The sequence below is a fragment of the Buteo buteo genome, chromosome Z (assembly GCF_964188355.1).
Source record: "Buteo buteo chromosome Z, bButBut1.hap1.1, whole genome shotgun sequence".
Taxonomy (NCBI): domain Eukaryota; kingdom Metazoa; phylum Chordata; class Aves; order Accipitriformes; family Accipitridae; genus Buteo; species Buteo buteo.
In genome coordinates this window covers 50,696,705-50,719,983 of record NC_134204.1, presented here as the reverse complement: position 1 = coordinate 50,719,983, position 23,279 = coordinate 50,696,705, and the positions used below count along the sequence as shown (strand labels likewise).

The following is a 23,279-nucleotide window of genomic DNA, read 5'->3' as shown; positions in this document are numbered from 1 at the left end:
TTTTTTTTTAGCATAATGCATTACCAACAAAGAACATTTATTATGAAATCCAGAATGGCTTGTGGTTTTTTGATGGTTCAAGGCTTTTATATGCTCCTCAGTATATCAACTTGGACTGCTCAACATAGAGTTGTACAAAAAAACTATGTTTATGATAGGTAGTAGACTTGGTTCCATTGTTGCTAAATTAGAAGTGACATTGAAATGCATTTGTGGTTTAAAAAGCCTCAAGTATTTTATGCTGTAAATACTGTGGAGTTCATTTTTATTTATGAAACATCCGGAACAGTTTCATTGGCATAATTATATCTTAATTTGTTTCCAAATATTGCTTTAATTTTTGCCTTTCTTTACTAGGAGCAAAGCTAGCACTCTGCAGTGACTATAAGGTTTCTCCTCCACAGTGTGCAGGAGTAAGGTTTAAGTCCGGAATACTGTGATCAGTTAAAAGTGGCATAAATCACCACAGTCATCAAAAAACTCCTCCCTGCCTTTTCTCTGCCCCATCTTCTTGCTTCCATGCTTCTCCCTTCCTTGTGCTGACTCAAACACTCATGCAGCTGCACTGGGAACCACATCAGGGAGCTAACGTTTCCCTCTCTTAGCCCCTGGGCAACTGAGGTACAAAAGATTAAGGGATATTTACTGCAGGCATGAGATTGGGGTGCCCACATGCTTTTGAAAATTCTGGTAGACACCTGTCTGCATCTTTTGGCATCAAATGCTTTTAGCAATCTGGCCTAAGGTAACTTGGCCAGGACTTTGCAGGAAGTCCTAAGAACTGCAAATTGGATTTGGATATTCCTTCATGCAGGCTGGGTTCCTGTTTAATGATCTCCACTCTGTGTTGTAAAATAAGAGGAATGAACTTTTATTGTAACTTTATCAAAAGAGTGGTTTGGCTGTGAATTTATAGCATCATTTGTAATCTAAAGCTTTTCATCTTCAAAACTTGATTGTGCACTGAAAATGCTGACTTAAAATTAGTATCTTCTTTTCCATGGGTGCTATTTGGTTTACTGTAATGTTGCAACAGCTGTTAATGAGTGTTCTTCTGTGAATGAAGTCTGAATAAATCTTTATCTTTGGTTTGACTCACATTTCTGAACTCTCATTTTAAGTGGCAAGTATGAGTTGCAGGAGGAAGAATCTAGGTGATTTAATAGCTAAGCTTGCTGATGAGGGTTGTATAATGAAAGCGTAAAGATTGACAGTGCAAATGCAGCTGTGTGGCTAATGTAAAATACACATTAACAGTATGAGGCATTAAAATAAATCAAAGTATTCATTGAATTGTGTTTGAATCCCTGGTAATAATATTTTAAATGACTTATCTGATTTCGTTCTTTTCACGCTGACTTCATAGTACTTGGTGAGGCGCCTGGCTGATGGCTAAGAAGATAAACTGCATCTTCAGTATTCTTTTTTCTGTTTTGGAAGTTACTTGCAGCTCTGTGTAGAAAACAAGAATCATTCCTTCTCTGCAGTTTTGTGCTGATGGCCAGCTGATTCTTTTACTGTGTTTTAGAGTGGTTTGATGGTAGGTTAATAAGGATTGTTTTATTAAATGAGGAAGTTCCTGTGGGAACCTTGTGAAATTTGTAAAGCAGATTTTTCATCATGCACTTGACTGCTAGTTTTCCAAAACAGACAACTAGTCTATCTTGGATCAGCCTGTGAACACAAAAATTCACAGTAACAGAGATTAATGCAATATGCGGATTCCCTCTTTACGCATTTAACTGACAAAAGGATGCCAAAATATAGGATTTTGACTCTCTGTTAAAATGTGTTTGAGAAATGAGGTGTCACTGTGCAGAATGAAGGTGGTTTAACATTTGTATTTGTTTGGAATTTTATTTTAAATCAATGATAAATTTTCTGTCCAAACCAAATAATTAAGCCCTTTTCATTGCTACAGATCATAAACTTCAGATCTGCCTTTGTCCCCTAGTGCAGTTCCCACATTTTGTAACAGACTGTTTTTCCTGATACTTACTGAAATGAAGCCATTTCAATACAGCTATTAGGTAAAATAGAAAAAAATCAAAAGAGGGGAAAATTCCCACTAATGAAACAAGAGATTTACTTCAATAAGGAATGCTTATAAATTGTGGGAGTTTATTCTGTACAACTCAACCTTGGGTCTTGTAAAAGGTTTCTTGTCTGTGTTTTCTACGAGCTTTCTGAAGGTTCTGTGACTTGCAGGCTGGTGTTTTACTTTAAATATACTTATTTAATGTTATTTGATGTTCTAACAGAGCACACTTAGAAAAGCTTACTCCTTTTCTAATGGTCTCATAGTGAGAGATTTTAATTACTATAAATCTAGCTGAAAGTAATTTTAAAGAATTTTGGATGGCTAAAGATAAATTTAACTAGTTAACATACTATCCTATGAATAGTATGCTTTGCAAGCTCATAACAAGCTAAGAAGTACCTGTTTTTCAGACTTCACAGTTCTCCGAGTAGAGCAACTGCAACAAAAAGTGCAGGTTATTTCCCCTACCTTCAGCTATTTTTGTGTGAAGCTGCAGCAGTTAAGCAACGTGTGCTGTGGAGGTTCTAATCTGCCATCACTATGAAAGAGACACACTGATTTTATGCTACAAACTGCATCTTTTGTAGGCTATTCACCACTCTTTACAGGTCTGCCAAGCCCACTCTGCAATTGGTTGCCAGGGGCTGCAGATGTTGGAAAAGAAAAATGTCAATGAAAGGCCCTGATTCAGCAACCCAAGCAGCCTGCCTCCCCCAGCCAAAGTAATCAGATTGGCAGCTGAATCAAAGGGTACAGTGGGTTCTTTGTTTGGGAGCTCCAGAGGTTAGTAATTGACAGAAGGTCAACAAAGTTTTATGAAGAAAAGAGCAGAATATTAGAGGGTATTAGGCTGGAGAGAGAGAGTTTGGGAGTTTTATGTTATTGGAAGAAAGTTAGAAGCTGAGTCAAAGGTTACAGTCGCAGGAAGCAAAGGTTGCATATTGCTGTTTAAATCTGAAAATAGCTTCAGCTCCAGAAACAGGATTATTGATGAGTGGAAGGAATGGCTGAACAAAAATCTGCAGTTTCCCTAGTTATGGCTATGTGCAATTGTTAGTGTTGAAGGATTTATTTGTAAACTTTGGGATTTAACATATAATGGTAGTAGGATGGTTGTTTTCTTCATAGAATCATGAGACTGGGAAAGACCTTAAGAGGTCCTGTTTCACCCTGGGAGAAGAAGCATTAGCTGTATCTGTGCAGTATCATACGCAATAGATGCTTGCCTAATCTGCCACCCTGGAAAACTTTATTCACCGACACCTGTGTTTTTGAAGAATGCTAGCTCTCAGTCCACGCCTAATCTCCTTCAGACTAAGCTGGCATAGTAGTCATCCATTTTTTCTTTTTGTTAGTCCCATTTTGTAGACCATCCTCATGGCACTAGTTGTAGTATTTCAGTTTTACCCACATCCATCTTGAAATGGAATACAAAAAGCTGGAGAAAATACTCCAGGGCCTTACTAGCGTTGAGTAGACTGGAAGGATTACTACTGTTTATGTGTCCCAGTATGATGTTTGCCTGGTTTGCCATAGCTTGGGATTATTGATGTATGTTCAGCTCTAATCCATGTAAGCCAAGTCAATGTTGGCTTCTATGTTGGTTATTACTCATGTCTCTGCTTTACTGTAAATGCTTAAAAATAACCTCTTTGCTCCATTATTTTTCCAGGAATTGAAGTTAGGATGATGGGTCTATAATTCTCTGGCACTTCTTTTTACCTTTTTTAATAAATAATAGGAAGTATTTGTGCAATTTCCCATTTTTTAAGATCTCATCTGTGTTCTGAAAGAACTGGAAGACAGTTATTAATGTTGCATGGCATTGCATCAGCCAGCCCTTAACTGCTCTAAATTAATCAGGCCCATTCTGTTTGAAAATACCTGACTTCATTATTCTCTTCCTTTGTGAGGCTGAAGCCTTGGTTTGTCTCTGGTATCAATTATGATAACTGCCTCCTTGTGACTGGCTTTTTGATGAAGATTAATGCATTGTTTTGATGTCTGCTTATGGCCATGAGCAATTTGAAATCTGTTTATTGCAATTACCTCTCAGATAATGAAGGATCTGTGAACTCATAACTATTTCAGAGGGAAAAATTTAGTTCTTTAACGATGAATGGTGTATGCCCTGTGAGTTGACATTGTGATCAGTTGGGCAATTTAGTTTCTGAATGTGTGAAAGGGCACTCCTTTGTCAATAGTATGGGATGTTTGCTTGTGTATTTTTTTGATCAGTGGTGCCTAAAACGGAGCAGTGGAGCTGCCTGTGCTGGACCTTGTCAGTGAGCAAATCTTCCTCATATTTTCAGGAATAAGGAATTGACAGAAGAAGTTATAATTATTTATATTCAATCTGGAAAAGGATTTTCTGTACTGCTTGTTTTCTTGCTGCAGTTTGCTGTGATAAGTCAAAAGAACAGAATGTATTTTGTACATCAGAAGTAGGGAACATTGACTTTAAATATGGTTTCTCTTTTGGAGTTGGGATTTTCCTTAAATTAAAATACTTCCTTTATTGCCCTGAAAAGTTAAGAATCCTTTTTGTGTGGGTGAGCAGTTTAAAAGAGGTACTGTTAACAGCATCTGCATTTTACTTGACTGTGTGGTCCCTGAAGAGATGGGTATTCCTGGGGATCTGACATGTGGCGCATCTGGCACATACATTGTCCCATGCTGGCAGTATGCTGAAGTCTTGTCTGGTCATGCAGTGTGCAAGGAGGACAGACGCTAGTGAACTTTTCTACCTGACACTATCACTGCAAATGTAAACTGAAGAAATGCGTGTTCAGAAATAAGCTGTGATACATTTAATGTCTGAGCAGAGAACATATGCAAGTGCAAAATGTGAGAGTAACCATACTGGAGCACAGGAGAGATCTATGCAACCCTGTGCCTTGACTCTGATGGCAGCAAAAAGGAGGTGCTGAAGTAAAAGTGTAAGAAGAGGTCTGGTGTACCTAGTACTACTCTGTCCTGGGTATTTACCTAGCCTCCAGCCATTTTGACCTCAGGGACTTCCTTGCCCACATAGGAGTTCTATGAATTAGTTAGGTGTGAATGGATTTTGCTCCATGAACTTGTCCAGTCTCACCTGTAACCATGTGAACTCTGCCCACAGCCTAACTACACCTTGTCTGAGAAAACTTCACCTTGTTTTAGCTTTGTTTTGAAATTGCTTTTTGCTGTTTTTCCTTCATACTCCCATTTCTTTTACTGAGAGATTGGCCCATCCTCCTTAAGACTCTAACGACTCTGTAGACCTTTACTGTCATTTACCTCCCCTATGTTCTTCCCAGAGCAACAAATCCTAGCAGCTGCACAAAACCTGGTTTATAACTTTAATTATCCTCACTGCTCTTCTCTGAAATTCTTCCAACTCTTCTGTACCCTTTTTGAGATGAGAGAGCCTCAACAGCGTGCAATGTTCAATTTATGAGAGCAAGCCATAGATTTACACAGCAGCATAATGACACTTTCAGTTTTACTCATTATTCCTTTCCTAGAAGTACCCAATAGTGACTGGATTTGCTTTTCTTACTGCTTCTGAGAACTGAGCTCAATTTTGGTGGAACTAACTATTCTGAGCCCAAGATCTTGGTCCTTAGTAGTCCCGGTCAGTTCTGAACAAATCTTGTGTTAAGAATATCTTTCCCCATGTGCACTTCTGTGTCTCCATTGTTCTCAGTCAGGTCTGTCTTTACTCCCATTCCCTACCTGCTTCACTTTCTTTAGTAGTCTTAAATAAGGGAGTTTGATAGCCTGTATACCTTTCACCCAATTCATTTTTGTCTTCTCCATTCCAGGAACATCTGGGCCACCCAAAGCCCTCTGCCAGGAGCTCTTTCAGGCTTGGACTGTACAAGCCTGTGCAGCTGTTTTGTCTATATACTGGCAGAGTTGTCCAGCCTGCTGTGGGGGTTCATCATACACTAATGTAGATCTGTTCATTGAGATGCTTTCCAGACACCATGGTGATTGATTTGTCTTCACCCAGCTACATACATATGTAGTAGCATGCTAGTTAGCATACTTCTTGCCAGTGTGAGTTGATAATATCACCTGTAAGGTTCAAATATTGAGCATTTCTCTTTGTACCAGTTTTTAATAACAACTGTTTCGTGGGTTGCTGTTTTTCTGCCAGTTTTGTATTTTGCAAGTCTACCTTTTTCCTTAGTACTGTATGACAATGCTGTATTTGTAACAGATGTGAAAAAAGATGCAACTGTCTAATATCTTTGTTGCATCTAATATCAGTTTAATGAACAATTATATCTTTTCTAGCAGTAGCTGCTCACTGATCGAGACTGACAGTGAAATTCGGACAGCTTAAGTTACTTAATGGATTTTTCTCCCCTTCAGGCAGTGGAACAACACATAACAATGCTGCCAGGAAAAGATACAGAAAGTAGGAAGAAGAAAAGCAGAATGGCATACCCTAACTGAAATATTGAATAAACAAAGTGGGAAAAGGGACATAAGTTAAAAATCAGATGTGGACAGGAGTGCAGTTGTGTAGGGGTCTTCAAACAAGAATAAGACTGCAGAGAGTTGGTGATGGCACATGATCAGGGGTGTGTCTGCACTACAGTGAGGGGAATTGAAGAAAAAATGACAACAAGAATTATTATCTGTTGTGGAAAACACCTCCTAGCAGGAAAAATATACTAAGTTATTAATGCAAAATCAGAAAGCACTGAAAATAATATTCAACAGGAATACACCGTTTTTTCCTTGAAGTTCTTGACTGCAGGATTTTTTAGTTCTGTTTAACTCAAGAGGAAAAGGTTTTATTTGATTGTAGTGACTTATTGGTCATCTGATCCAGAAGCATTTATAGTGTAAAAAACTTAAATTTTCATATTGATAATAACTTTTTGGTATTTTAAGTTGTGGTACAGAAAATTTAGGGTTAAAGCTTGGAATTCATAATAAATTTGGTTGAAATGGAATTTTGGAGATTACAGAAAATATACATGTTTCTTTCATAAAAGCAAGTTTAAGTGACAGATCCATTTTGTATTTATAGTTTACAAAGTACACAAAGGATGTTCAATTTTAACTTTGCTTAGTTATGGAGACTTTGCTGGTAGGTGGTGTCTACGGTTTGTGTTTGTTCTCTGGAAAAGCACATCTGGAGATTAATGTTTCTTCCAGACATAAACATATCAAGCACAAGTGAATCACACAAAACTATTATTGAAATATTTTCAAATCAGCAAATGCTTTTGTTTCCTTCCATCTTTGTTTTGAAAAGCTTTAAAAAATTAGGACATATGTGTCTGGGAAGGAGTGAAGAGAGAGAAAGACATTTCTGTGCTCACTTATCTAATCTTCCAATGTTTTTTCTTGTTGTGAATCCCACTAAATGACTGAAGAAATGGAAACAACTATTTTAAAGTTGAACACGTGGTATTAAATCTTGGCAGTTTGGAGTCTGGAGGCATGAGTGTTAAGCAACCAAGCGTCCCTGAGAATGGGCTTCTACAAATAATGTTTCATTCTATGAATATTGGTCGATTGTGATCACCAGGACAAGCCAAGTGGAGGTGCTTGAGGACTAAAAGAACAGTTGCTTTTCCTACTCTTCTTTTTACTCCAATATTTCATCTTGGGTTTATTTTCCTTGTGGCCAGTAAATGTTGCTGTCCCATTCTAAACTCCTTGTGTGACATAGAGGAGGTCAAGCAGAAGCAAGGGAATAGAGGTGAACTTGCATCCCTATCATGCATTCATCAGTTCATGCTAAATCAAACAAGTCAACAAAACTTTGGTACAGTAAAAAGTCAGGCACTGAGTCTGCACCATGCCCTCAGGGGTGTGAAGACACACTGGGGCAGGGTTTACAGTGGCAATTTAAGATGCCACCACCTTGGCCACCCATTTCCATTTCTCTCTCCACTCTGCAGGTGAAGACTACATACCACTTCCATTGGCCAGTGCTGGTAGTGGCAGAAGATGATGTCTGCCCAAGGCTTAGCTGTTCCAATTGGAAAGAGAGTGTCTTAGCAGGGGCACAGCACTGTCTTCACCATCACTCTGATTGGGGTGTCTGGGAATGAACACACAACTCAAGTGGAATCAGTGGTACTGCCAGGGTAGGAACCTCAAACAGTGAGAGATGAAGGGAGAGATGAAGTGACAAGGTGGCAGTACTGTGACAAAATAAACAATTTCAGACCCAGCCTGAGGCAGAGGTTGTCTCTGATTTCTGTGTTTTTGCCTGGTAAACTTAAAGGCAAGTTAGCTAAATCTTCTGTTCTCAAATAACGGGTAAAAGCATAAAGCAAAAATAAAAAAATAACATCAGTCTCGATTCTTTTCTTCTTTCATAATGTGGTGGAAGGTAAGAATGGGGTTACTTGTGTTTCATCACTATGACTTGCAGTCAGAGTGGTATTGTAGGGTTTAGTCTGAAGAAAGGGGAATGGAGACAAAAGGAAGAGGGAGAGCTTTTTCCCTAGCTTCATTTTACCCAAAACATTACCATGTACACCCCTAACAAATCTACAACAAAACCCAGATCTTTCACTTTAGATCCTGATAGAACCTTAGATTTGCATGCTGTCATGGTGATATGCCGAGGTGATGAGGAATTTGGATGACTGAATGTAAAATAGGAAATACAAAAATATTGGGGATGTCATTTGAGAAGTTGTTTTTAGTAAAAGCACCCTTATAGCTTTATCTGATTTATAAGTTCAGCTCTGTTCCTCACAGCATCGTGTTTTCAAAAGGGAGAGCAGACAGGTGAGCCCCCATTTATAATGGTCAGGGTTTTGTAAGACATGCAAAACCAAAGGAACATGGAAGTATTGTCTGCTGTCTGCAGCAACTGCTGGCTAAATGTTGTTTCTAGCTTATTCTGATATGTATTAGACACAAATGAGGAGGGCACACAGAAAGATGTCCATCGGTTTCATCACCCTTTGGAATACTTGGCTAATGGTTATTACATTTTCACTTCTGGGAGATATCTCTTAGGGACCTGGCTGAGAATAGGATAAGAAAGTCAGCAGAGACGATGAGTCTGACCTCTGGAAATAGAATCTGAATTACTGTAATGTAACTTCAAAAGCAGATTTATGCTATTTTGTAACTGAGATTGTCAGTAAAACTCAGGTACTGCTAATTTGCTGGACCAGCACTGCTTTCAGGAAATGTTTGCATTCTTTGTAAACTATGTGGATTTTATTCTGGTCAGAACTGGAAAGTATTTTTTAATGCTGCCCATGGTTGCCAAACACAAAGTAAATCCACAACATAAATTATTTTAAAGTTTTCTGATATGCGATGGGTAAATCCTGACCTTGATAGTAGGTGTTTCCTGTGTGCTACTCTGGAACCAAGATCTGGTCTGAATGAGTTTGCTGAACTCAGTGTCATAATGCTATTTAAGAGAAAGATTAACTCAGAACCTCAATTCAACAAAATCTTTTTTTCTTCCTAGGTGAAATGGAAGTTCCAGATTCAAATGACCCCTTAGGTCATGCAGATGGACTTGAGAGACCAATTCCAACACCTAAAGGTAAAATTAATTGTAGTTACTTTTTCTTCCCCCTGCCCAAATATAAGCATACTTTAGAAAGGATCAGCAAAATCCTGTTATTAATGTTCACTGGATTTACCTGTGAATACGAGTCTGTAAGAAAGGCAGCCTTGTGTGACTTAATACTTCTGATTCTAAGCAGGGATAGCAAGGTTACAGGAGTCTATAAAAATTAATTTTTAAGCATGTTCAGTCTGCCCACACTGAGGGATTAGATGTTTGACCCAGACACAGAGGGCTATTATTACCTTCCTAGCATATTTTCTGTCACGTTGGTGCCATGAAAATGATTTAATTTTGCACAGTGCCACACTTGGCATCTATAGGTAAATCTTAGGTATTGGTATCTCTAAATATATTTCGTTTCCGATAATTAAATCTAGCCCATGGCAACACAAGAATACTTACTTTTTAAATAGCTCTGGGCATTAGTGATTTTTTTTTTTTAAATAGACTGTAATGGCAGAATTTGTAGTAACTTGTTAGTTAGCATAAATTTTTATGATACTTTATCACTTAAACTATAGATCCAAATACTATTCTTGCATCTGAAAATGCACATATTTACTGAAAATTGTGATTCATTTACGGTTTGGTGCAACTTCCTAAAGCAGGACATTTTCAATGTTTTATCTGAAGAAACATGTTTTCTTACTTGCAGCACTGATTTTTTTCTTTGTATGAATGCACTGCTGTAGTAAAGTCAACCCTTATGCTTAAAAAAAATGTCAGATAATCTTGTTAGCATGAAGAGCTAAGCCTGATTTCTGCCTTAGCATTCTCAGCAAGATGAGCTCATGTTGAAGCCTATGAGGCTCTGAGGTGCTGGTCAGATGTTCTTCTTGGAGCTTCTCTTTCAGAGGAACATACATTTTGAGGGTACCTTGGCATAAAGTCTCTGTTCTCATAGATGTCCAATGTTATGTAATCTTTATTGTGCTTCACCTGGATGTCAGTTAGATTTCTTGTGTTGACTGTTTACTAGAAGCTTTTTTTCATAATGTCCCATTAATTTCTATGCTTTAGTGGATAAAAAAAGACATGTTTATGTTTGCATATCTCTAACCACGTTCCTACTGATCATCACTGTGGGACTGTCCCCCTCCCATTTGGGAGGAAGACTTGATGTACTCCTCTTGTCAACCCTTTTCCACTTCCTGAAGCTCCCAAATTATTTTAGAGGTTTAAACTTTGTCCTCCATTATGGGAATAAATTTCAGTAACAGTAATTCCTGTCAGCAGCACTGTATACTACCATTGTTTTATTCACTCCACACTCAGAAACACACTACTTTTGATGGGAAAAGGTCCATGTTTAATCTTTGCATCTGATGGGCTTGCTTGCTTGGCAAGTTGGTCCCTTTTTACTCTTTTGTTATGTGTGAGCTTTTAAGGGTGCAGACATAAAAGAAAATGTTTTTTCATGTGACATTACTTGGTTAAATTCTTGCTGAGAAAGGAGTTACAGTTATTTCCTTTTTTTGCAGGGCCACAGGCAATACCTGTCTAAGGAAGTAATTAATCACATCTCAAACATTTCTACATCATAAGAATTTTGTATTTCCTTCAGAAAAAAGAGGCTCTTGTTCTTGTATGACTCATTGGTATAGAATCAGTTGTTAGGTTCCAGCATGCCTGGTCTGGAAATGGCCTCATTTTGCTCCCCTTTTATTTTTGTGGCTACAAAATTCTCCAAATAAGCAAAAATCCCTTGGTTGAAATTTTTTGTTTCTTTGGTTGGAATGTTAGCTCATGTGTTTCTGTGTCATAGTAAGGTATCAGTTTTTGTTTCAAAAAATCATTGGACAGTTCTACTTCACAGTTTGTGCATACTATTGAGACCATTAGAAAGTGTCCTTCAGCTTCTTCCATCACATTGACCTCCTTTCCTTCCTTGAAAAATGTTTAGTTATTCTGGTTTGTTTATGACCTCTATTTTTTCAGACTGTAGAATAAATGCAAAGCAGGCCAGAAGATAATAGTAAATAGGCTTTAATAATGCCCAAAGTTAAAGCCACTTTAGAAGAACTAAGTGTAGTGGTCACCATCTCCTCTAAATCTTCCAGAAGTCCTGAAAAATGGTTCTGTCTCCAAAGATGTAACCAAGTTAAGCAAGGTATTATTAAGAACTTGCACTGTAGAAAAGTTGCAAGTCTCTTCCTACAAGTGAAGCTAGCCTTCTGATAGACGGGATAGGACCGTGACTCTGCCAGGGCTTTGGGGAGAATTTATCTTCCCCTGTTTCCTTTAAGTGAGCAGCACCTGAACCACCAAAAGAGCACTGCCTCTGAGCAATGTTTCACTGAAAACCAGAGCAGAGCAGTGAGCATTAGCTGTAGAAGAACTTAGGTCTGCTTTGGAATTAAAAAAAAAAGATAAAAGTTTTGAACACGAATCTCCTCCAGTCCAGGGCGTCTTTGCAAAGGTGATCCTTTCCCCCATCTCAATTTCAGGCGAGCACCTCTCGGTGTATTTCTGTTTTGCAACAAACACTTCCTAAAAAGTCTCTTTCCCCTGCCCAATAGGCAGAACAATGTCAGCTCCATGCTCCTCTCTGGAAACACCCAGGCTCACTGCCTGCTGAGTCTTGTGCTGCTCTCTGCCCACCTTCCTGCACTTGGCCAGCGTTTCCTGCCAGTGATGCTGGGGAAGGAGGTCATGGTGGGGAAGGAGCAAAGTTCCCTCTCTCTCTTTCTCACTGCAGCAGAGGGTCAGCCAAGACAAGGCCAACAAGGAGCTTTTCTTTCTGAAGCCCAGAGTAGAAAAAGAACATATCTGTTAATCACAAATAAATGCAGTTGTGGCACAAGCCAAAACCAAGTTTTTCTGTGGAGATGATCACTGCTGGTGCATCATCACGGAGGGCCTCCCTGCTCGTAATTTTGTGCTTTTAAGCCTGGGGAAGGTATTAAAGGGTAAAACACAAACTCTTCATGCCTAAGTGAGCTGCCAGTAATATCTTACATGATAAATAATGTCTTGTGGTGGGAATATTTAATAGTTAAAAAAATGCATGAGTGAGGGCAACCTGCAATAGCTGAAACACTTGAGTGAGTTGGGTTGCTCCTGGAGACATGATGCCTCAAGCCTCTGACTTAACTGTGGTTTCTGCACAAGTCTGTCTGGGAACTTATTCTGGTTCAAGAGGTAACTATATGATAAATCCAAGTTATGACTGGACTGTCCTGGTTGCTTTGACTTGACATAAGGTAACCTATCAGGAATCATTTGTATGTATTCTGAAAGCAGTAGCTTTTTATCTATATGACTGGTGACCCAAAGAACAGTCCACATCCTAACTACACTGTTATGCCCCCCAAAGATCTGCTTCTAAATGGGCAGTAGCGTAGGACAGGTGGTACCTGCCTCTTCACAGTCTCATCTGGGAGTTCAGGAAACAGGAAAAGAAAACCATTCCACCCCATAGAATTGGTTTCCTGAGCTAGGTAAGATCTTCAGTCCTTCAAGTATGAGAAAACACTGCTCAAAAATAGGTTTCCTTCTGTTAATAAGAGAGCTTAAGCCTGCTGATTTCGGTGTTGGGGACAATGTGCACATTGTGGCAGTATTTCAGTGCTAATTCACCATTATTCCTGAATTGGCTATAATCTGTTCTGAAGTCCATTTCAAGTGCATGTGATCCAAATTGCTTTATTTTACATGCTTCTGGCTGCATTTTTTTGCATTGAGATCACAAATAGTATGGAAGATGGGGTGCAAATAATGGGATGAAATTAGGCTGTAAAGGTATCAGTTCATCTGGAAATACTATGTGATAGTATATAACAGGATAGTTTCCTTAACTGCTCATGCGTATTTTGGGAGAGCTGCCAACACCCCTTCCATTTCCTAACCTGTGTCTAATATGTTGAGGGTTGCTTATCTTCATACTGCAGTTAAATGAAGCAGAAGGGTGAAGAATTGGGAAGTCTCCTTTGTATTTAGGAAAATGATATGTGCAAGAAATCATGAGTCTTAGACTTCTATCTCCCCTCCTTATTAGGATGGTGTTTCTTGGTATATTTCCAGTCCTAATTTACTTGTGGAAAGAGTCACTTTGTTAGGCTCCTGCCACTCTCTAAGGTGTGATGGTGTGATCCACATCACCTAAATTCTTGTAGTTACAGCAGTGTTGCTATACTCACCTCTAGAAAGAAAGGCTTTGAATTTCATCAACTTTCATGTTTGTTTTCTCTTACGATAGTGTTCAGTTCTTTTATAAGCCCAGAACACTCTGCAGCTCTTTCATACTCTTTATAGATTACCTGTCAATTCTGTCAACACTTTATACTTGTTACTATATTCATAACACGGTAAATTTGGGAACACTGTTGTCTTCCTCAGGTCATTCTTTGTTAATAAGCCATTCCATAAGCTGAAGTATGCTTCCTAGGTGAAAAATTATGTCTTATTATAGAAAATTATGAATTTGCTTCTAATGGAAGTATCATTAGATTAATTACTCAAAGTGTTTTCCCCCCAAAATCTTTTGATTGGATATAAGATTAAGATATAGTCTTAAAGTGCCATTGCAGAAGCTTGTCATTTGAAAGAGTTGTGGTGAGAGAGACTATGTTCTTGTATTTATATCTAACAAAATGAACAAAGAGTTATTTGAAGACAAAGATGAAAAAGGGTAGGGAGGGAGAAAAAAAGGAAAAGCAAGGGGCTGAGGGAAAAAAAATCCCACGTTGCTTTTTAAACAAATCATAACATACACATTTCTAGTGGTTTTGAACATCGGAAAGTTTTATGCCATGAATCTGAATATGTTCTAAATTATATGCAGTTATGCAGACAAAAAGTATTTGCTTTTTTTTTTTTAAACAGCTGATTTTAAATTTTGAGTGCCTAAAGACAACATTGCTATGAGTTGTGATGTGTTCTGTAATACTAAATAGATGGGTTTATGGGCTTTTTTCACTGCTGAATCTAAAGTTATTTCAATACTTATGTATGTCTTACCAAAAAATATGTACTCTAAAAAGTGATAAAAAATATATGCAATTATAACTGCTTGTTCTGAAGAGATTGTTTTGTCTTGGGTATCTAGCAATTTATGACCCAAATTTTCCTTTCTTTTTCTCAGAAATTGGACATTCAGTGTTTGTTTCCATTATGCAATGCAGAAAGAAAAGGGAACCAACTGTTCCACAAAAATGGATGCTTGTCTCCTTATCTCATATCCTCATTATCTGAGGAACACAGAAGGATGTGAAACTCAGTATAGTATCATACATATTACCACTTAATTTGTGTGTGAATTTGGGAAGCCACTTAAACCTCCTTGCCTTAGTTTCTGTATTTGGGAAATAAGGTTGATGTTATCTTCCCATCTCATGAGACTTCAGTATTCATAAATTATTTAGAAGTTCTGAGATTAAAAGAGTTGCAAATTTGTAATAATTGCTATTCATGGAGGCCATCACAAAGCTGGTCTGAAAATTGTGAATGCATAAATATTTTTAAAATCACATAGGGAAAAAAGAGCAACAACAATAAAAAATGAATAGAAACCAAAACTTGAACTGAAAACAGGTAAGCCAGAATTAACTTGATCTAAAGTAACTAAAGAGGTTTAATTTTTTTTTTTTAGAATGAACTTCAAAATCACAGCTAAGATCTTAAAATAACAGAAGCAGAGCAATCATTTTCTATTGTGTTTATGCCAAGAATAGCACATACAGTTTGAGCCAATAACTTGGACGTCTAAGTGCCAGAATAATATAAATAAAACTAAGAAAAATAATATGCATGTGAGATCTCAGTGATAGTTGCACCCTTTATGTTTTTAGCTTAGTATCTATTCTTGTGCCTATCTTGACAATGATTTGACACATGCAGGAAAAGTTTATTTTTATATTCTTGCCAAAACTCGCAAAATAGACCTGTCATCTTAATTTTGATTTGCTGTGGGATTCTGTTTGATATATTTATATCAAATTTACTCCATTTAAAAATATGAAGTACTGGCAACATAACAAAGACATTTCAAAATATGGAAGACTTTTGCCAGAATTCAGGTCAGTCATTTCCCTAAGCTACTTTATTCATAGGGTACATAGAGTATGATACTATAACACAATATATAGATTAACTTGAATTATCCTCTCATAGCTTCTTGACAGAACAGTTTTTACTCTGTTCAAGCAAAATAAATATTAATATTGGTTGTATACTATGTTAGAAACCATAATAAAAAAAGAAATTTAATTTAGAGCATCTTTGCCTAAAGCAAATGCAGAAATAGCCATCAGATAGCTTTTCCTTTTGGAGTACTTCAAGCCAAGCCAAAGACCAGTGAAGGCAAAGGAAGCATTTCCCTTCATTTCAGTGACCCTTGGAACAAAGCCAGAGTATAGAAAATAGTATATAACAATAGTATCTGTGTAGCACAGAAAATTGCTGGCCATTATACTCAGATTTTTAAAAAATCCTATTTGATATCCATATCCCAAATGAAATATAATTGTTTATAATATGACATTTTCAAATTTAGTAATGCTGTTTATACATAGCAAGCCCAAAATATTTTACAGAGACTTTTTGTTCTTTGTTTCAAAGTTATGTCAGTATTAAAACAGATTAATAAATCTGTTCAGGTTTTAAGATACTCTAGATGACTGATGCATAACACAAAATATAAGACACAAGTTAAATACAAGTTCTAGTGCCTTCACATTTCACTTTCCTCCATACCTGTCCAAATGAATATTTATTAAGAGAGAAAGAGAACTATATTGGAAAAAAAAATTGCTTTGCACATTGTTGAGGTCCCAGTTTATCCTGGGAAACAGTTTTGTTTTTTCCCCAAACCACTGCATCAAACTGGCATCTACACAGTGTTTGTGCTGTGACATGCATCACAAAAAGTAACTGCTGATTATCACCACAGAAATCAAATACGGAAAACATTCTTAAGAACATGGTTGGTTAAATTTTCCACTTTGTTTGAAAGATTTGCAATTATGGGTTATCTAAAGTGGACACCAAATAACAGAGCAGTACAACAAATGACTGCCTGCTCTGTCATACAATTACTTCAGATTCAGTTAAGTGTATAAACACCAGCCTTCAGCATCATTTCTCAAAGAGGAAATGAAACTAACAAATAGAGAGTGCGCACTGGATAGGCAGTGAGTTGCCCTACTGCTCCTAAACTGCTCTGCAGAACTTTGAAGAAAACGCAAGTGCTTCAAAGTTCAGTAGGCTAAAGGATTTTTTACTTGATTTGTAATAAGAGGGTAATATAAAACACTGAAGAAAATGCCTGTAAAATTGGCAGGAGAAATAATGAACTAAAGCCAAATTCTGACCTGCAGGAAATGGATTCAGTTACACTGACTTCAGGGGAAGTGTATCTAATCACGCTGGGTCTGAACTCATCCATAAATCTTTGGCATTGCTTTTGGTGGTAATAGTTTTTTTTCTAGTTATTAATAGGATCTGATTCCTAAATTCATATGAAATATTTTGGATTGCTTAAAAGCTATGGACCAGATTACTTCCTACAGTAACTCTGGTTTAATTGGTAAAAGAGAAAGGTCTAATGTGGATTTAATTTTGAGTTCATTACATTTGTTGGTCCTAATAAGTGAATTTAGTATCTGCTTTCACCCAAATTTGTTTAAATGTAGTATCCATGTGAAGTGAATATCCAACCCCAAGTGAAGACTCAACCCAGCTCCAGAAAAGTGAAATAGTGGTAAGAGTTTGAGCAAGCTATAAGCTGACCAATGGCACAAAAGCTGACCAATGGCACAGGGACAATGTAGACCTTTCATATACTTCTGTGTTAAGGACAAAAAGTATGTTGAAGAGATAGAAGAACCATACTCTCTGGCTGTCAACTTACCGCACTTGAATTGGCCTCGCCTTTACAGAAAGCATCTTTTCTGCCTCTTTCACTTCTTAGGAATCAGGAGCATCTCTGAGCCAGATGATTGTACCTCTGTGCTGGCTCCATGCTTGAAGTGGCCCAGCTTCTTCTCAAAAAAGACCTTAAACAATCTATTTTGCCTACTTTGTGTGAGCACATTCAGGCTGCCCCCATGACTGCTGAATCATAGGCCCATAGAACAGCCCAGGTTGGGAGGGACCTCAAAAGATCATCTGGTCCAACCTTTTTTGGTAAAGGGAGCCTAGACAAGATCATCTAGCACCCCGTCCAATCACACCTTGAAAGCGTCCAGCGATGAGGACTCTACCACATATCTGGAGAAGTCGTATTCCAGTGAAGACTGTTCTTACTGCAAAAAATTTCTCTCTTTTATTGAGGTGAAACCTCTCCTGATGCAAGTTGTGCCTGCTATCCCTTGTCTACTCCATGTGGCCCCTTGTGAAGAGAGTCTCCATCCTCTTTTTAGATGCCTTTTAAGTACTGGAAAACTGTGATGAGGTCCCCCCTGAGCCTTCTCTTCTCCAGGGAGAAGAAACCTAACTCCTTCAAGTCTTTCCTCATACGGCAAGTTTCTCCAGCCTTTTGGTCATCTTTGTGGCCCCTCCTTTGGACACTCTCGTCTTTCTGGTTTATTTTTGAATTTTTGGGACCAGAACTGGACACAATACTCCAGAAGTGGCCTTACAAGCACTGAGTAGATTGGGATGATCACATCTCTATCTCTGCTAGTAACGCCCCTGTGGATGCAGCCCAGGATCTGATTTGCCTTCCTTGCTGCAGCAGCGCTCTGCTGACTCATGTTGAGCTTGTTGTCCACCAGGACCCCTAGCTCCCTTTCAGCAAGGCTGCCCCTCAGCCACACAGATCCTAGCCTGTACTGGGCTCTTTGGTTATTCTGACACAGAGTGCAGGCCTTTGTATGCGTCCATGTTAAACTCCATGGAGTTCTTGCTTGCCCCCTCTTTCAGCCTGTCCACGTCTCTCTTTAAGATGACTCTCCATTCTGCCTGCATCACCACACAGTTTAGTCTCATTAGCAAGCTTGGTGACAGTGGTTTCAATCTCATCTTCCAAGACATTTGTGAAGATGTTGGAAAAGTGTGGGGCCCACTATCAATCCCTGGAGGACCCACCTGTGGCAGGCTGCCGGCGTGAATTAAAGCCATTGATCACCACCCTCTGAGTGTGGCCTGTGAGCCAATTTCCTACCCATCTTGCAGACCACACATCCAATCTGTGTCTTGCCAGAACTGTTCCTTGAGTTGGTGCTTTCATGGCCCTACATTGTGGTTCCACTCTGCTTCCACCCAACAGCTCAACACTGTTACCATGACCAGATGTCCTTGCACTTCCTCAATGCCCCAGCTGTTTCGCTAGAATTAGAAGAATTTTTCAGCTTTTCCACTTTTCCACCTCTTTTCATAAACTGATTCTTCTGACTCAAGTGGTATGACTGAGTATGACAACTCTTTTTTGAACATATTGAAAATAAATGAAAACTTCCTTCTTCTCTTCCTGAATGTATACTCTACCTTGAGGGTGTTAATGAGAATAAACTACATACAGATTATGAAAAAGTGGCAAAATAAGTTGTGGTACTCCCTAAATAATGAGATAAAAGTGAAATAGCCATGGATATTCCTTTTATAACTTCTGGGAGGATTGATTGTGCTTTTTTTCTTGCTGCTGGAAATGTTTACATATGTAAAATGTTGGCTTAAGTATTAGTTTTAATCAATTGCTTCTATTCCCTATATCAACAAGGTAATTTGCTGTTTTTCTGTTCCCTGTCAGAATTTCATCGTAGCAATTCTCATTCTGCAGCCGTGAAATGTAGCTGGAAACCACAACAAATGATATTGTTGTGGCATGACATTGCAGAAAGCATTCATGTAGTTTTTCTCCTGTTTTTTAATCAGGCATTTGAAAGGAAATATTTTCTGTGTTCTGTCAGAATGTTTCAAAGTCTACTAAAGATCTGTAGGGCAACAATAGAGCAAACTAATGTAAAATTACATACAGAGAAAGGATGACAAAATAATTTTCCTGTAGGTTTGCAATGTCATGTGGAGATTATATATGTTTGGCTTTACCCCATTTTCTATTTAGTGATATACTAAATTCACACTTGCCTATATTGTATTTTCATATTATTCATTAAAGCAGGATTTCTTTTGAAAGGCCAGTGGTAAAGAACAATGTAATACTCTGGAAAACCCAGTTTTCCAGCAAAATCTGGCTTTGCACATTCATTATATTCTGATGTTTCTGCTGCTCCCCTCTCCAGTGCCATATCTAGCCATTACAGAGGAACTGATTTTCATGGTCATGTCAAACATAAATCAAAGCAGACCGTCAATTTTCTTAAGGTATTTCAGCAGTTAGACTGCAAATGTTGACCATTGCATTACTGGTGTTAGATTCCTGCACAGTAACACACTATTTCCTAATTAAACAACTGTAAAATAATCTAACTGATAAGAAATGGCACATGTGGACATCCATCAGACTTATTTGATATTTGGATCCTGCTGACAGAAAAATGTAATGTAATATGAAGTATTCCTGATGCTTTATGTCTAGATAGTATAAATTCATCAAAACAAACATGAGTATGACAGCTACATACTTTTCTTACTTGTTTTGACAATCACATTATTATTTCAGTGGAATTACGTGCTTTCAAGCTTTCAACATGCAATGTGTGTCAGTTGCAGGACTCCTAACACCAAATTAAATTTAAAAATGATAACCTACAGAAGATTTGATTGTCAAGTTTTTGCAGTGTTCTTCCATCAATTATTTCTTTTTTTTATCACTTGAGATCACCAATACAGTGTATGTGCTTCTTGACAAGCCCTTTGCTTTCAACAAACCACAAAATAGTGCTTTTAGTTTCCATTTATAAAATTAAACCCATGAAACCTGATTATTCAATATCCATACAGACCTTTCTTTGTCCAGTTTAGCACTATTTTAGGACTTGATGTAAAAAATGGCAGCCTATAAACAATTTAGGAGTGCCCTCTGTATCCCAGGTTACTTCTGCAATTGAGATATCCTTTCTTTAAATTGATTGTGAGACTTACCATCTTTAAAATTCAATTGTAAGATAAATATATCCAAATCAGACTCATCTTAAGATTTTCTTGGCAGGTGAGTATCTGGCAAGTCAAATTAATATTTAAAAGTAACTTTTCCAGTTTTAGTTATTTTTAAGACAAATATATGACCATGTAAGAAGATTAAGTGGTAAAATTAGAATGATATTCTAGTACGGTTGCAACTAGGATTATTCTTTTGTGGAATAAGGGTGTATTTCTCTGTTATAGCACTAACCATTTCCCAAAAGATGCAGAAAAAGTCATTATTGCTTCAGAATAGGTGTCCACAAAGGGAGTTAGTATGTAATGGTATTAATTCACGCTTGGCTTTCTAATCTGCACACCTACTTGCAGACAAACCTGAAGTCAGTCATGAAAGACAAATTAGAGCGTGATGCTATAGTGTCCTTAGGACAGTGAATTGCATTTTTTTGAAGTGTATGCTTGAAAGAAAACTGAAACCATTTCCAAGATCCTCTCTTAAAAATGTGCCTTTGGGCAGTCTTTTATCACAACCCAAGTGAAATTTGATCTTTTCTGACCTTTTACCTTCTTAGATTACTTCCTGACCTTCTTGGAACCAGTAAACAATATCACTGTAGTCCAGGGGCAAACAGCAATCCTCCACTGCAAGGTAGCAGGAAATCCATCTCCAAATGTCAGATGGCTGAAAAACGATGCTCCAGTGGTTCAGGAGCCAAGACGGATCATCATCAGAAAAACAGATTATGGTTCACGTCTGAGAATCCAGGATCTGGATACCACGGACACGGGATACTACCAGTGCGTGGCTTCAAATGGGATGAAGACAATAACTGCAACAGGAGTGTTGTTTGTAAGGCTCGGTGAGTTTCTGGCTTTTATAAATTACTCAGACTGCTTTATAGACTAGGTATTAGTTTCCACAATAGCCTAATTAGAAATGAATTTGATGTTTTGAGAAGAATTCTCAACATGAAAGGAAATAAATAAAGCCCTTGCCTGGGGCCTCTCCCCCAGCACAAAACTTTTTGGTTGAACTTGATATCCATTTACTGGTAATAAAAGAAAGTAAATACAGATGGAAAGGTCTGTAAATATGTAGTGAAGAAAAGATTTTAAAGAAGTGCCAGTGTAAAGTACAAAAAGGTAACATTTCATTGCCTGGAGCTTTCACTCTACTGCAGAACTCTGTCAGTAAAAAAACTGAAGAGAAGAATAAGAAGCAGTTTTCTATGTGATGTTCCTAGTGCTGGGCCCATCCTTGTAAAATACCACATCTGTACTACTATGTGAAGCCTGGCCTCAAATTCTGCCCTTTGACAGCTGAAAGTACACCACACCTTTCAAGAAGTACTTATATTGCATTTTGGAGACTTAATCATCCAGCCTGGAAGGCAAGTTTTTATTTGGTTCGCTTCTAAAGCAATGGGGAAAAAAATTCTAGAGACATTTTCCTAAAATTTCTTCTAATTTTGTAATGAAAATAGCTTAACTCCACAGTTTAGTTTGTAGTGATTCATTAAGTGCTGGGTATTGGACCTTGTTCCTGCTGTGACAAAGGTTAAGACCATGCCGTTGTCATACCATAAACTCTGATAGTAAGACTCAGGTGGGGCTTATTAAGAGGTAAGTGATGTGTCAAGATAACACATTATCTTTTTAACAGCCTGTGTTTTTATGGTGGGAGATATTTTCTAACAAAAATTAAGTCCACTCAAATTGCTGCCTGAGCAGACAGAAGATTCATGTGATTTTTATTAGTGGCTTTGAAAATAGCAATATATAATTACATGCAGGAACACAGAAGGTTTTGTTTGAATCTTGAGACAAACCTCCCATAAAGACACAGTTTCCTTTAGATTGCTATTGACTTTTTTTATGCTGTTGTCCTTGAGCCAAACTTGCCAGCAATGTTTGTTTGTTTTATGCTTACAGGTCCAACAAACAGCCCAAATCACAATCTTCAGTAAGTACTTTTTGGAAAATTACTTAATGTACTCTGGCCAATTTTATTCTCTAAGAATTTAGTTCACAAAATCAGTAAATGTTGCCTGCAACCACAGTGTGCTTGCTAAAAATACCTAATTTGATTGAAAACTCACAGAATGGATGAAGCTTTTTCAGACAGGATAGCATTGTATTACAGTGGGTTTTGGTTTGATAGCATTTTCTTGAGCAACTTCTGCTTGCTTATTTCATATTTTGGACAAGCAAAGTACCACAAAGTCATGATGTTTGAACAGTAATTGTTTACAGGGCAAGTATGGGCTGGAAGAGTGGTTAAAAATGAATGGGTAAAATGCTTAGGCTGCTGTTGTTTTTATATTACTATAACTTGAAAAGTCAGATAAAACAAGACTAGAATCTTGTCTTTGAGTAGCTAGGTAAATCCAGCTAGGTAAATCCTCTGTTTGTTAGTGTCACTTTGACTTTGGTGATTTGATTTGGTGATTTTTTTGTTAGCTGCCCGGGCTTACTTGCTGATCCAATCATAAGGATGAAAATAGATCAGTTCTGTTTCATCATCGTTGCTTTATGTATTTTAATATAAATACTGCGTATTGTGTAATTTCTTGAAATAGATTCTGCAGTTGATCAATTAATGGAGTGAGGAATGCAGTCTGAGACCTTTTTATATGTTAATGGCGTAGAACTAGTTTGGTGATGGACTAATTAAAAATAAGAGTAAAAGCAAATTTGTAA

The 23,279-nt window shown here is 37.7% G+C and overlaps 1 protein-coding gene across 2 annotated transcripts in view; it reads left to right on the top strand.

The window, feature by feature from the left end:
- Positions 1–23,279, top strand: part of ROR2 (receptor tyrosine kinase like orphan receptor 2) — a 156,162-nt gene that overhangs the window by 93,500 nt on the left and 39,383 nt on the right. For both annotated transcript variants that reach the window (XM_075020136.1, XM_075020137.1), the window contains exons 2-4: positions 9,492–9,569; positions 21,152–21,439; positions 22,512–22,542. In XM_075020136.1, coding sequence (XP_074876237.1) covers positions 9,492–9,569; positions 21,152–21,439; positions 22,512–22,542 — 397 coding nt within the window. The remainder of the gene's footprint in view (positions 1–9,491; positions 9,570–21,151; positions 21,440–22,511; positions 22,543–23,279) is intronic.